General features: G+C 42.0%; 1 protein-coding gene across 2 annotated transcripts in view; it reads right to left on the reverse strand.

Annotated features, from left to right (window-relative positions):
* F8 (coagulation factor VIII) overlaps positions 1-14,191 on the reverse strand; it is a 2,728,596-nt gene that overhangs the window by 1,512,724 nt on the left and 1,201,681 nt on the right. For both annotated transcript variants that reach the window (XM_044057714.1, XM_044057713.1), the window contains one exon: positions 4,914-5,123. In XM_044057714.1, coding sequence (XP_043913649.1) covers positions 4,914-5,123 — 210 coding nt within the window. The remainder of the gene's footprint in view (positions 1-4,913; positions 5,124-14,191) is intronic.

The following is a 14,191-nucleotide window of genomic DNA, read 5'->3' on the forward strand; positions in this document are numbered from 1 at the left end:
GGGAGAATGTATGCTGTTCCCACCTTTACGTAAGGGGAGAATGTATGCTGTTCCCACCTTTACGTAAGGGGAGAATGTATGCTGTTCCCACCTTTACGTAAGGGGAGAATGTATGCTGTTCCCACCTTTACGTAAGGGGAGAATGTATGCTGTTCCCACCTTTACGTAAGGGGAGAATGTATGCTGTTCCCACCTTTACGTAAGGGGAGAATGTATGCTGTTCCCACCTTTACGTAAGGGGAGAATGTATGCTGTTCCCACCTTTACGTAAGGGGAGAATGTATGCTGTTCCCACCTTTACGTAAGGGGAGAATGTATGCTGTTCCCACCTTTACGTAAGGGGAGAATGTATGCTATTCCCTCCTTTACGTAAAGGGAGAATGTATGCTGTTCCCACCTTTACGTAAGGGGAGAATGTATGCTGTTCCCACCTTTACATAAGGGGAGAATGTATGCTGTTCCCACCTTTACGTAAGGGGAGAATGTATGCTGTTCCCACCTTTACGTAAGGGGAGAATGTATGCTGTTCCCACCTTTACGTAAGGGGAGAATGTATGCTGTTCCCACCTTTACGTAAGGGAGAATGTATGCTGTTCCCACCTTTACGTAAGGGGAGAATGTATGCTGTTCCCACCTTTACGTAAGGGGAGAATGTATGCTGTTCCCACCTTTACGTAAGGGGAGAATGTATGCTGTTCCCACCTTTACGTAAGGGGAGAATGTATGCTGTTCCCACCTTTATGTAAGGGGAGAATGTATTCTGTTCCCACCTTTACGTAAGGGGAGAATGTATGCTGTTCCCACCTTTACGTAAGGGGAGAATGTATGCTGTTCCCATCTTTACGTAAGGGGAGAATGTATGCTGTTCCCACCTTTACGTAAGGGGAGAATGTATGCCTTTTTCCAGATATCTGGTACACGGGACTCTTTGATTTTTATTAAGTATGCTGATTGGGGAGGCAATGGAGTCTCCTGCTACTTGTAGGAATTTGCAGGGCAGGTTATAGGTTTTAGTTTAAGGAGTAGTTTTTTTATGATAGCCGTAGGTATGGGGGGAAAAGAAAAGGTAGGTGGTCAGGGAGTAGTGGTGTTTTGAGAGGATTGATTTGGAGATGTGGGGGTAGCATTAGAGTTGATTTGGGGGTAAATAGCAGTAAGACTGGATATAGTGTTGATTAAATGTGTTAAAGAGACTGGCTAATTCAGTAGGTGTTTTATCTGGATTTGGACAAGGATTATTTTTTGAGCTTGGGTTTGGTAGGGAAGTAATGGAGTTCCAGAATTGTTTGGGGTTTTGCCTACATTGACTTTGCAGGTGTAGGTAGTGGGTTTTTTTGTCTTTAATAACTAGACACTTTGCTTGATTGCAGAGTTGTTTGAATTATAATAGGTCCGAAGGGTTCTTATTTTTATGCCATAGTTTCCAGGCTTTGTGCCTACCAGTCATGAGTTGTTTAGTGCATCTGGTGAGCCAACCGGCCTGGTTAATTTTTACTTTTTTTTGTTGGATTGGAGCTAGATTGTTTAAGGTCTCAAGGAATTTTGAGTTGAATAACTCAAGAGTCTTATCGAGGGGAAGGGTTTTTAGGGGCTCCCAGTTAACGTTTGATAAAAGTTTGTTAAAGGTAGTTGAGTTAAAGAGAGATAAGTTTCTTGTTAGCTTGTATTGGTGTTAACTTGGTGCTGGAATGGCTTTACATAATATATATGTAGGGAGGTGGTCACTAATACTGTTGGGTAGTGTGCAGGCAAAGGAGATGTTTAGATCAAAGACTCGGATCCAGACCAAAATGTTTTTGTTTGGTCTGGTTATATTGTGAATGAATTGGGTAAAGTTGTACAAGTTAATGTTGGAAGAGGAATTCTGGTGCGAGAAATCAAGCCAATCAATGTTGATGTCACCCAGGATGATTATTTCATTTTCTATATTATTTGATATCCAGCAAAAATTTTTTTTAGTAGAGGAATGTTATTGCTTGAGGGGAAGTAAAGAGCTATGATGCAGAGATTTTTGCAATTGTTTATTTTCAGGAAAGAAATTATTTTGGCTGTGGAGAACTGTGGAATTGATTTAGACTATGGGACAAGAGTACAGGTGTTAGGGTAGAATGTTGCCACACCTCCACCTCTTTTCCGGGGTCGCTCTAATGTTAGACAGGCAAAGCCTTGGGGGAGGAATTTGGTGTCTTTTATATAGGGTTTTAACTGTGTTTCGGTGGCTGCTATTATATTTGGTTTGTTGTGAGCTATCCAGGTGTGAAACTCTGAGATTTTGTTTCTGATGCTTTGAAGTTTCAGGGTTGTTAAATTTAGTGAATAGAGATATTCATTACCATTTATCACTACACTACACAATCAGGTCCTGGTAATATCTAACCAGACTGTAATACATTGATAATCTTCACTTGTATAAGTTACACTTTTGTCATTTGCACTGGCTAGTCTGTGAGCTTTGCAAAATGCTGTTTGTACAGCAGTTAACACAGTATTTAAATTATTTAGTTTCATTGTTTAAAGGGCTTAATACTCCACATCACATATTATTACTGCTGTTTTACACAGCCAAGTTGACACTAATTCAGATTTCTGCATTAGTGTATGCACCTGCAGATATATTACTTTCATATTACTTGACTACACTCTGTGCACCATTGCAAATATCATTCATTAACATCTTCACTGAAAGATATGCCATTTATTACTTCTACGTGTCAATGATTGTATTTTTTGCACTGTTGCTGCTATTACCAGTTTCATGCAATGTAATTGTACTGTATGATTTTTTTTTTCTGCTTATGTAATTATATTTTCTTTGTATGTTACTTTGTGGATCTTTTCTCCCCGGGCCTCTACTGAAAATGGGGCTCATTCATGGCCCAGTGGACTTTCCCAGTTAACAAATGCAATAAATAAATAAATAATAGTCCAAAGTGCTGGGAATAATATACACTATTCTAGGCTGTGTCCAGTAAATAATGCACTAACAGTATATACACACTTTATTTCATAGGAAACATAGTCCAAGAGTTTAGCCTTGGAAATGTCAAACTAATCTAGGAATACCTGTATAAACTGCCTAAGAAATTAAGAATTCAGACAAACCTTAGAACTGAAGGCCCAGACTTCAGTCTCTAGTTGAGGTTCTCCCTTATGAAACAAGATTCATCAGAATATGTCATGCTTTCAGCAAGGATGAGGGAATGGAATGCAAAACTGAAGGCACATGGGATGAAACCAAGTACAGACAGTTGTGAGGGCAGCAAATGGGGGAAATCAGAAGAAGCTGAGACTTGAGATAGAAGGGAAGGTAGTGGAACAGGTTAACACTTTGAAGTATCTGGAAGGGGTGGTTGAAGAGAAGGGAAGTCTGAATGAGGAGATCAAAGCTAGAATCAGGGAGGCTACAGCTATCTAGCACAGGGTGTTAGGGGTAGTTTATGACAGAAGAATGCCAAGGAAGGTGATAAGCATGGTGTACAAACTGGTAGTTCAACCAGTACTACTGTATTGTACAGAAACCTGGGTAGTAAATCAGAGCAGTTTAGGAAAGTAGTGGAGATGGAGATGAAATGCCTGAGATGGGTAGTAGGATACACAATGTGCGACAGACAAAGAAATGAAGACATCAGAGGAGAAGCCAATGTAGCTCCAATTGCAGAGAACATCAAAGAGAACAGAGTATGGTGATCCAGACACATGTGCAGGAAAGGTCAAAGAGAACAGAGTATGGTGGTCCAGACACATGTGCAGGAAAGGTCAAAGAGAACAGAGTATCGTGGTCCAGACACATGTGCAGGAAAGGTCAAAGAGAACAGAGTATGGTGGTCCAGACATATGTGCAGGAAAGGTCAAAGAGAACAGAGTATGGTGGTCCAGACACATGTGCAGGAAACATCAAAGAGAACAGAGTATGGTGGTCCAGACACATGTGCAGGAAAGGTCAAAGAGAACAGAGTATGGTGGTCCAGACACCTGTGCAGGAAAGGTCAAAGAGAACAGAGTATGGTAGTCCAGACACATGTGCAGGAAAGGTCAAAGAGAACAGAGTATGGTGGTCCAGACACATGTGCAGGAAAGGTCAAAGAGAACAGAGTATGGTGGTCCAGACACATGTGCAGGAAACGTCAAAGAGAACAGAGTATGGTGGTCCAGACACATGTGCAGGAAAGGTCAAAGAGAACAGAGTATGGTGGTCCAGACACGTGCAGGAAATGTCAAAGAGAACAGAGTATGGTGGTCCAGACACATGTGCAGGAAAGGTCAAAGAGAACAGAGTATGGTGGTCCAGACACGTGCAGGAAACATCAAAGAGAACAGAGTATGGTGGTCCAGACACATGTGCAGGAAAGGTCAAAGAGAACAGAGTATGGTGGTCCAGACATGTGCAGGAAACGTCAAAGAGAACAGAGTATGGTGGTCCAGACACATGCTCAGAAAAGCGAGGACAACCTGCTGAAGAAGAATTGGGCTAGACAGGAAGATAGCACGAGGAAACAAGGGAAAGCAGGAAAGAGGTGGATAGACTGTGTACGAGAAGACCTGTGACAGGTAGAAGAGTAACATTAAATTGAGAGAGATGGAGACAGTTGACAAAACACCGACTCCATGTAGAAAATGGGAAAACTGGGATCGATGACGATGATGACGATGAAGATGATGAAGATGTATCATGCTTTTTGCTATGCAAAGAGAAGTCATATAGCTGGAGAGAAAATTGTCTCATACAATACAAAAATAGTAGATACATCAGTGCCATAAGCTCATAATCACTAATCCGCCTTCTTAGATTAATGCATCATCCAGGGAAAACCTTCTTGCATTACTTACTTAGTATTTTGCCTTGCAACGTGTGATTATTTTAGGGAATAATGGCTTTATTTTGAAGAAAAAGGCAGGTAAATCTCCAGACTCACCTATCTGCTCCATCTCCATGTACACTGTTTCTCCCTCAAATGGGAAGAGAGTAAGTGTGTCCTTGTAAATACCCTGCTTCTCAAAGAGATGTCCAGAGAAATAGATGGAGAGGACATCTGTCTGAGACCCAACACTGAGAATATGCCAGAACGTCACTTCCTTCTTGCAGAAAGTCATCTGGAGGTTGTCAAACATGTAGCCATTGATACCTAATGCAAAGATCAAGACAAACATAAGTAAGCAAAAAGAAACACATAGTAGGACATTACCAATAACTGTGGACAGAAAATGACTGGTGTACTGTTATTTCTTTCTCTGTCTCAATTTTGTAGAAGCAACAATTGGTACAGCCATTTAGTAACAACAAAACAAAAAACTTTGGTAGCTGGAGCTTAGCAAAGACTTTTGTTTAGAAGAATACTCTTTTTTTTCTTGCATATGTTCTGCTGAATAGCATCAGTCATAAAAGATAATCTCTGCCTCCAGGGTATTCCTGTACTTTTGTTGTTAATATATAGCAAAGCAAACACACACACACACACACACACACACACACACACACACACACACACACACACACACACACACACACACACACACACACACATGGAGCCATGCACAAAATTCCAAATGTCAAAAAAGAAAAAAATATATTCTATGAAAGCTACATTAACCAAATAAAAAAAACCCAAATCCCTGAACCTACAAATAAACCACTCAAATCTGACATAGCACTGATTACAAGAAAAGACGATCTCATTTTTTGATCAAACTCCAGCACACGCACACACACACAAACATACACAGAAATCAACAAACTAACAATGCCACAGACATAATCTGTATGAATAATGTAGTGTTAGGGAAAGTCTATTTAATGCAACTTTGGGGTTAGGTGCAAGGATGTATGGTTAGGGTTAGCACACATGACTATGGATGGAGGGGGTATGCTATTTGAAGTAGTTTAAAGTGGCTTGTTTCAAGGCTACAATTATAGTATTGTGTTCAGTAGGGTGTTAAATCAGTGATGTATACTAAAGAGAACAGCAACTAGACACATTCTTTAAATTAGGTAGACTTCAGAATATGCAATCTGATGTTGACTGTTATACAGGGATCAGATTTAAATGCTCTGTTGTTCTCCCTAAATCTATAATGGTGGTGTCAATTAATAAATTATAATGTTAGCACTGTACATCTGTAGTTCACACTTCTGGAAAGGCTGTGTGTGGTTTTGCCTCTTCTGATATTTTTATGTATATTGGTTAGCTAGACGTTTACATGCCCGAAGACAGCTGTGACTGCAAATACTTGTGAATATTTCATAAATGTGTAACTGTTACTACTTTGCCTCCAAGAACACATGCAGACATTAAATTCTGAAATATGTTAATCTATAATATATAATATTATGCTAGCTACTGGGGAAAAGCCTTCTCCACTTTCCACAGCCTTCTCTCTTCCATTCAGGATAATATATTCTGTATGGAAAGAAAGACAGCTCAAGGCAAATAATCCCTAATGCCAAAAAATAGTAATAACAAAGATTAACCCTGGCCAAAATGGATAAAGGAGCCATCTTGTATACATAATTTTAATTTACAGAAATATTTAAAGAGGAAACTAGGGTGACAACAACTGCGCCAAAACTGAATATTCCAGATGTGTCAAGCAACTTATAATGGACATCCAAAACAAGTTCAGAAGAAAGTGAAAAAAACTCAGTACTTCCAAGGTTTTCCCAAATGCATATGTTCTTCATGTTTCACTGTTGCAGTCATTACATTTGGGTTATCTGCTTGCAGGTAGCCCTCAGTCGGCCTGATTATCAAAGTCTTGGGTCCTGCATCGGTTACTGTCTCATCTTCCATGACGTCCAGTAGTCAGGGGTATAAAGCATGCAGCCAATGCTATTACATCAGTCTTTCTTGCCATACAGTGCCCGAAGCAGAAGCAGTTCGCAAGTGCCGGTCAGCCGACTTCTGAAATTTTCATTTTCGAGTTTCAGATCCGAAGTCTTCAACTAAATTAAGTACCCCATTGGGGATCCTTTTTCTTGCTCTAAACTGATGTCAGTAAAAGTTAACAATTGTATTTCTTGAGGAAAGCAAATACCTCATAAATATTTTAATTTGTACTGCAATACTTGCCTAGGCCCAAACCACAATGTACCTTGCTGTCAGATTTGTGCCTTATTCAAACCTCAAACTATTTGTCGTCAGTTCATTTATGCATCTAAATATTTTGGTATTCAGTTCAATTATCCAGAAATGACTTCGGTAAGCCACCCAACTACTGATATTCCAAAAAAATGCAAAGATAAAGACAGAGACAGACCAAATAGATCCAAAGCTGCCAACAACGCTTCTCCTAAGCTTGTCGCCAGGTCACTGGTACTCAGTGAGGCACTTTCCCAGCCCCTGATACCCGCTACTTCTGATTCGCAGGCCTCTACTGAGACCCATTCAGAGTCTGGTATGCCGCGAGATGCTTCTTTTACTGTGGAACCTTTGGATGTCTGTACCTTGGATGGGTCTGGAGCCGCTTTGTAGACACCGGCTTCTGAGGGTGTATTCAGGTCTACTGACTTGCATATTAAACCAATGCCATCTTCTTCAAGGCCTAGAATTCGACCCACGCCTAGAAAACTGATGCCCAGACCGCATGTTCAGGCCCCTATGCCTAAAAAACAAATGATAAGAATGGCTGAAGACCTTAATACTCTAATCAGGGGAAGCCACCCTTTTCCCTCTAAGAGACCTAGGACTGATTTTCCTTCTGATTCTTCTGATCAGGATTCTGAAATTTCTGTTTTCTCTGATGACCAGGATTTGCCTTTATCTACCTATGAGGATTCTGATGCAGAGGACTCCATTCCCTCTGCTTCCCCTCTAGAGGATTTCTGTTTTGGTGAAACTTTGCATACTCTTAGGGAGCATTTCAACTGGGAAAGCCAGGATTACTCTGACTCCAAAAAGAGGCTTAGGGAATTCTTACTCCTGCCTCAACACAGGCCTTTAGCTATCCCTCCTGTACTGGACATTGTAGATGATACTTTCTTGGAATCTAGCCTGGCCCCTGACACTTTACCTCCAGCTCCCAGAAAACCTGACAGGTATTACAGAGTACTTGATTCTCACAAGTTCCTTAAGAATCCTACTGCAGATCCTGAGACCATTTCACAAGGACCCAAAGGCATTAACGCTACTATGGCCAAAAACCCTACCCCCTCTGATAGAGATTCCAGGGCCCTGGACAGATGGGGTAAGAAGGTATACACTTCTGCAACTTTGGCCATTAGGGCCTTAAACTGCCAGTTTCATATGTTAAAGTATCAGCAGCATATTATTGAATTGCTTAAACAGAAAATGATGTTGATTCCTGACTGTGCTGAAAATAAAGGCTTACAGGATTTAATGCATTCTGCTGAACAAGTTGGAAAACATACTTTGCAATGTGGTTTTGATTCATTAGAGGCATCTTGCAGGGCTGCTGTCACTGGGTCTGTACTTAGAAGGCATGCTTGGCTTAAGGAGCAATCTTTGCCAGATCATGTTAAAGCTAAATTACTGGATGCTCCCTTAAACCAAGACCACCTGTTTGGCAACAAAGCAGAAGAAGTACTTAAAAAGCTGGAGGAAAAAGCTAAATCTATGCAAACTGTTAAAGATTTCCTGCAAGTACAGCTTCCCAGCTTTAGTAGGCACTGGCCTTCTAAGAACTGGTCCTTTCTTGCCTTCTCAGTCCAAACCCAGAACCAGCTTCAGTATCAAGGTACTCACAAGCCTAAGCAGTGGGGGGCTCCCAGTTCCAAAGTTGGAAGTAGTAAGACACCCCCCCCCCATGGTAAACTGTCACAATGACTTAACTTTAAACCTTCCAAGCCCTGCTCAACTGACTGTTCCTTTAGGGGGGAAGATTGCCCTGCATGCAAAAAACTGGGAATTCATTACCCAAGACAAATGGGTTTTAAATAGTTTCCCAAGGATACAGATTCCATTTCCACTCCTTACCAACCCCAAACGGTTGGCCAGGCCTACCCCCAAATCAGTGGGCAGAGGCTCAAAAGCAGGTTCTCTCTCTCTTCTAAGCATCAGGGCTATTCAGCCTGGCCCAGAAGAGGAATGGGGACAAGGTTTTTACTCAAGACTTTTCCTGGTACCCAGAAAAGGCAATTCTTGGCGTCCTACCTTGGACCTGTCTATCCTAAACACTTTTTTGGTAATCCCAAAATTCAAGATGCTAACTCTTCATCAGCTGCTTCCCATGCTAGGCAACGATGCCTGGTTGGCAACACTGCATTTAAAGGAAGCCTACCTGCACATCCCAATAAGGGAATCTTGCAGAAGATACCTACGCTTCAGAGCAGGCTACATGCACTATCAGTTTTCTGCACTGTCCTTTGGCTTATCTACTGCACCCAGGGTATTCACAAAGTGCCTATCATCAGTCATTGCATTTTGCAGGCAAAGAAATATTCAGATATACCCATACCCTGATGATTGTCTAATTCAGGCAGAAAGCCAGGACATACAATTAAATTATCTAGCATTTGTAAAGAAATTACTAACTTCTCTGGGGTACACCATAAATGAAAAGAACCCTGCCAACAAATTGTATTCCTGGGAACAAGCTTGAATACAACTTCCCAGATGGCCTGCCTTATGGCAGAGAAATAAGTTCATTTGACAGCCTACTCCAAACTTCTGGCCACAAAGATCCAGCTATCTGCAAGGAAAATAGTGCAAGCCCTGGGGTTTATGGCCTCTTGCATTTTACTAATTCTTTATGCAAGACTGCATATGAGGAAACTACAATGGTATCTAAAAAGCCTATGGTGTCAACATTCTCAGGACCTGGAAACAGTGATTCCTATCATTCCTTGCTTAAAGACAGAGTTCCTTTGGTGGGCAGAGGCCTCCCACCACAACAAGGGATTGCCATTCACTCTACCCCCTGCCGCCCAAACCCTAACAACAGACACATCAGACTATGCATGGGGGGCTGACTTGCCAGGGCAGTGCATTCAGGGCAAATGGAACCTGAATCAAATGCACCTGCATATCAATCAAAAAGAAATGTTAGCTGTACTGAATGCTCTGACAGCCTTCAAGGACCACATTCTTCCAGGACAATTATTGGAAAAGACGGACAACACCACTGTTATGTGGGTACATAAACAAGCAGGGGGGAACCCACTCATACCCTCTCTACAGACTAGCCATGGCTCTGTGGAATACAGCCTTGAACTACCAAGTGCACCTACAAGCTCAATTCCTGCCAGGCAAGCTAAATACACTGGCAGACGACCTAAGCAGAAATCTCATGGACTCACATGAGTGGAAACTGGAACCAAAGATATTCAACATTTTGAGAAACAAATGGGGGATCCCAGAGATAGACCTGTTTGCTTCCCCTCAGAACTACCAATTGGACAAATTCTGCACAATGACTCCACACAGACAAGCTTGGAAAGTAGATGCCCTGTACTTCACCTGGATTTATGCCTTTCCCCCTCTGCCTCTTCTCTCCAAAGTGCTACTAAAGATCACACAGGACAAGCCAAGGGCAATACTGATTGCACCAGACTGGCTACACCAACATTGGTACCCCCTCCTGCGCAGTGTGTCACTTCTGGAACCATGGCATCTGCCTCAGACCCATGCCCTGCTGTCCCAGCAGGAGGGCCAGATTCTGCACCCACAGCTTCAAACCCCAAACCTTGCAGCCTGGCTAATTACATGATCTGTCTGTTACCATCCCTCAGTAGGCAAAGGATGGATGTCATTCTGGAAGCTAGGAGGCCTAGTACTAGAAAATCCTATGCTGAAAAATGGAAAAGATTCTGTTCCTGGAACCAAACTCAGGGGATGGGCACAGCAGTGCCCAATTGACTGCACATTCTTCAATATTTAACTGAGATGCTTCACAAGGGCCTTTCCTTTTCTTCCATCAAAATTCATGCCTCAGCCATTTTAGCACATTACAACACAGAACCCCTCTTCTCTCATCCACTGCTGAAGCAATTCCTCAGAGGGGCCAAAAACTAAAGACCACCTAGGAGAGCCCCTACTCCAACCTGAGACCTTAACTTTGTATTGGAGAAACTCACTCTACCTCCCTTTGAGACAGCTGCAAGTGCAGAGTTGAAATTCCTTTCTTGGAAAACAGCCTTCCTTCTAGCCATTACTTCAGCAAGAAGGGTGTCTGAATTGCAGGCCCTCATGGCAGTGGAGCCTTTCATCTTCTTTCATGCGGACAGGGTGTCCCTCAGGACCAATCCTTCCTTTATGTCCAAGATGGTATCCAGTGTGGCTCTTAATCAGTCCATTCATTTGCCAACCTTCTTTTCTAATCCACAGAACAAAGGGGAACAAATACTGCACACCTTAGGTGTGCACAGACAACTTAGATTTTACTTGGACAGAACTAAGCCTCTCAGGAAATCTGAACAACTGCTGGTTATATTTGCTGCAGGGGCAGAGGGGAAGGCCATTTCAAAGCAAACTATTTCTAAGTGGATAGGCCACTGCATTCATTTCTGCTATAAGCACCATGGAAAACCTAGCCCACAGGGGATTAGACCACATTCAACCAGGGCTGCATCTACCTCTACAGCCTTTCTCAGAGGTGTCCCTACCAGGGACATCCTAGAAGTTGCTACCTGGAGTTCTGTACATACCTTCACCAAGCATTACCACTTGCCAATTGTTTCAAAATCCAGAGCTGGTTTTGCCACAGCAGTCTTGCAGGGCCTTACAGCTGGTCCTAATGCTATCTAATTGCCTCCTCCCTTCCTTAGCTTTTGGAATCTACCCAAATGTAATGACTGCAACAGTGAAACATGAAGAACATAGTACAGTTGTGTACACTTACCATAAATGTAGATGTTCGGGTGTATTCACTGTTGCAGTCCTGGTTACCCTCCCTCCAGCCCCCTGACTTCTATTGACTATACCTCTATTCTTGTTTACTATGCTTAAAGCTTTCTGGTGTATTTGCTTTTTGTTGGAGGTGTAACCTTGTACATAATTGCTTCCCATTATGGGGTCCCCTGACATCTGGGGCAAGAAAAACTGATGTAATGGCATCGGCTGCATGCTTTATACCCCTGACTACCTGACGTCATGGAAGATGAGACAGAAACCGATGCAGGACCCAAGACTTTGATAATCAGGCTGACTGAGGGCTACCGGCAAGCAGATAACCCAAATGTAATGGCTGCAACAGTGAATACACTCGAACATCTACATTTATGGTAAGTGTACACAACTGTACTGTAATTGTAGTAGTTAGCTGCAGTAGTCACAGCAAGGATATGGCTTCTCAACCAAATCAGAATATGAGCAGTCCCCCACTACCTACCATCCTGACTTTTCTAACTCACCTTCTTTCCAGCACTGGATTTCCCCAAATTGTATTTCTAGGCCATTGCCAAGAAAGAGACACAAAAACTCCTTAAAAACATGGGCACAGGCTACACAATTCTAAAATTAACTGGCCATATTTGTAAGCCTCTGGCATACATTTTCAATATGTCATAAGAAAAAGCTCCCTTATAGCTTTAAACATGTCATAATTATTCCCCTGGCTAAATGTCTTAACCAATCTCTACAAATGACTTTCACCTTGTTGCCAACCACTGTCTGATAACTTAAATTCTTGAAAAATAGTATATGATCAAATTCCAGAGTAACTACTAAAATATTACATCCCCATTGTGACAAAAGGAGATACTGCCAACACAGCTAGCTGGAATTTTGTAAATAATTGTATGTCATTGGTGATTATCGAAATGATTTATATAATATGCTTGTGTTACAAATTTATTAGGACTGTATGTCATGCGTACATCAAACTGCTTGTGCAGATGTGTGTGCTGAAAAGGTGTTTGCAAAGTGCTGTTTGAAATGTAACCACTGTGTGCCATACTGAAAGAGAACAGAGACGATCATTTTACATAACTTGCAATGGAGATGATCGTTTTAACACTGAGAGTCATGTAAAACGATTGTCTCTGTTGCAATTTAATGTTATTCAGAGTATAAGAGTTATGGGAAATGTGGCTAACAAGGTAATCTGCCATAGAAATGAGATTAGATTTCAGTAAACAAATAATTACATACACACAATAATAAGTAAACTTGTTATTTTTTCCATTACTCAAGCTTCATTTCAAATGTGCGATGTTCTGACAAGCTTTTCATTGACAATAATCACTCTCAGGTGATGTGTGAGCTTCTCAGAGTGTCAAGACAGTTTGTAGATATCTAAACATGTCATTAACAAGATATAAACCGAAAGGTATAATCGTTATTCACTCTCATAGGTTCATAGGTTTATAGGTGTGTACTAGGCTAATGGCCCTGGAGCCGTTACAAGCCTAGCCATAAGAGTTCCTGGCATAGTGCCACCCAACCTTAGTTCCCAGTGCCTCTGTTGAGTATAGCCACTGGAGTTATCCCCAGGGTGAATTTTCTGTTTCCCATCTACTCATCAAGGTTTCTCTTGAAGAGGGTCAGCAAGATGCTCTGCTTGGCATGTATAGGAAGTCTATTCCATAGCATGGGCAGTCTTTGGGTTATGAACCTGCCCATCCAGCATGTTCTGTTGATTGTGGTAATGAGGCTGAGGTCTCTGGAGCATGTGGTGAGGAGGGATTGGGATTTCTTTAGATGCAGCATTTCTAACAGAGCTGGGTCAGACATGGCTTTGTAAGTTAAGCAGAGAGTGCCTCTAAGTAGCCGATATGAGACAGAATAGTTGGAGTTTTTTGAGACTGTCCATATAGGACAATTGTTTAAGGCCTAGGATTCTCTTTGTGAGGAACCGTTGTGGCCTCTCCACTTATTGCAGGTGTCTACTGAGGTACATGTCAAATGGGGCATTGTACTCGATGACTGGCCTAATGAGGGAAGAGTAGAGGGAGACAGTGACCTCTTTCTTCCTGGATGCAAAACCCATAGTAATGAGATGTGCCACACAGAAGGACTTTCTGACCACAGTGGCAATGTGGTGATCAAAAGGGAGGTTGCAACCTGTGTTCCCAGATCTCTTATAACTCCTTCTGAGTTCAGTGGACTACCATCAATGTGGTAATACACGAGAACTAGGTTTTTCCCGAAGGGGATGATGGCACATTTTTTGGCATTGAGCTTAAGACCATGGTTCTGATACCAGTAGTTGGTCTCAGTGAGGCCATTCTGCAGGATGTCAACATCACTTGGAGAGTTAATAATAGCTCCCAACTTGCAATCATCTGCGAACTTTGTCAGCC

This window comes from Protopterus annectens, chromosome 15.part0 (assembly GCF_019279795.1).
Source record: "Protopterus annectens isolate FY-2018-M chromosome 15.part0, PAN1.0, whole genome shotgun sequence".
Classification (NCBI taxonomy): Eukaryota; Metazoa; Chordata; order Ceratodontiformes; family Protopteridae; genus Protopterus; species Protopterus annectens.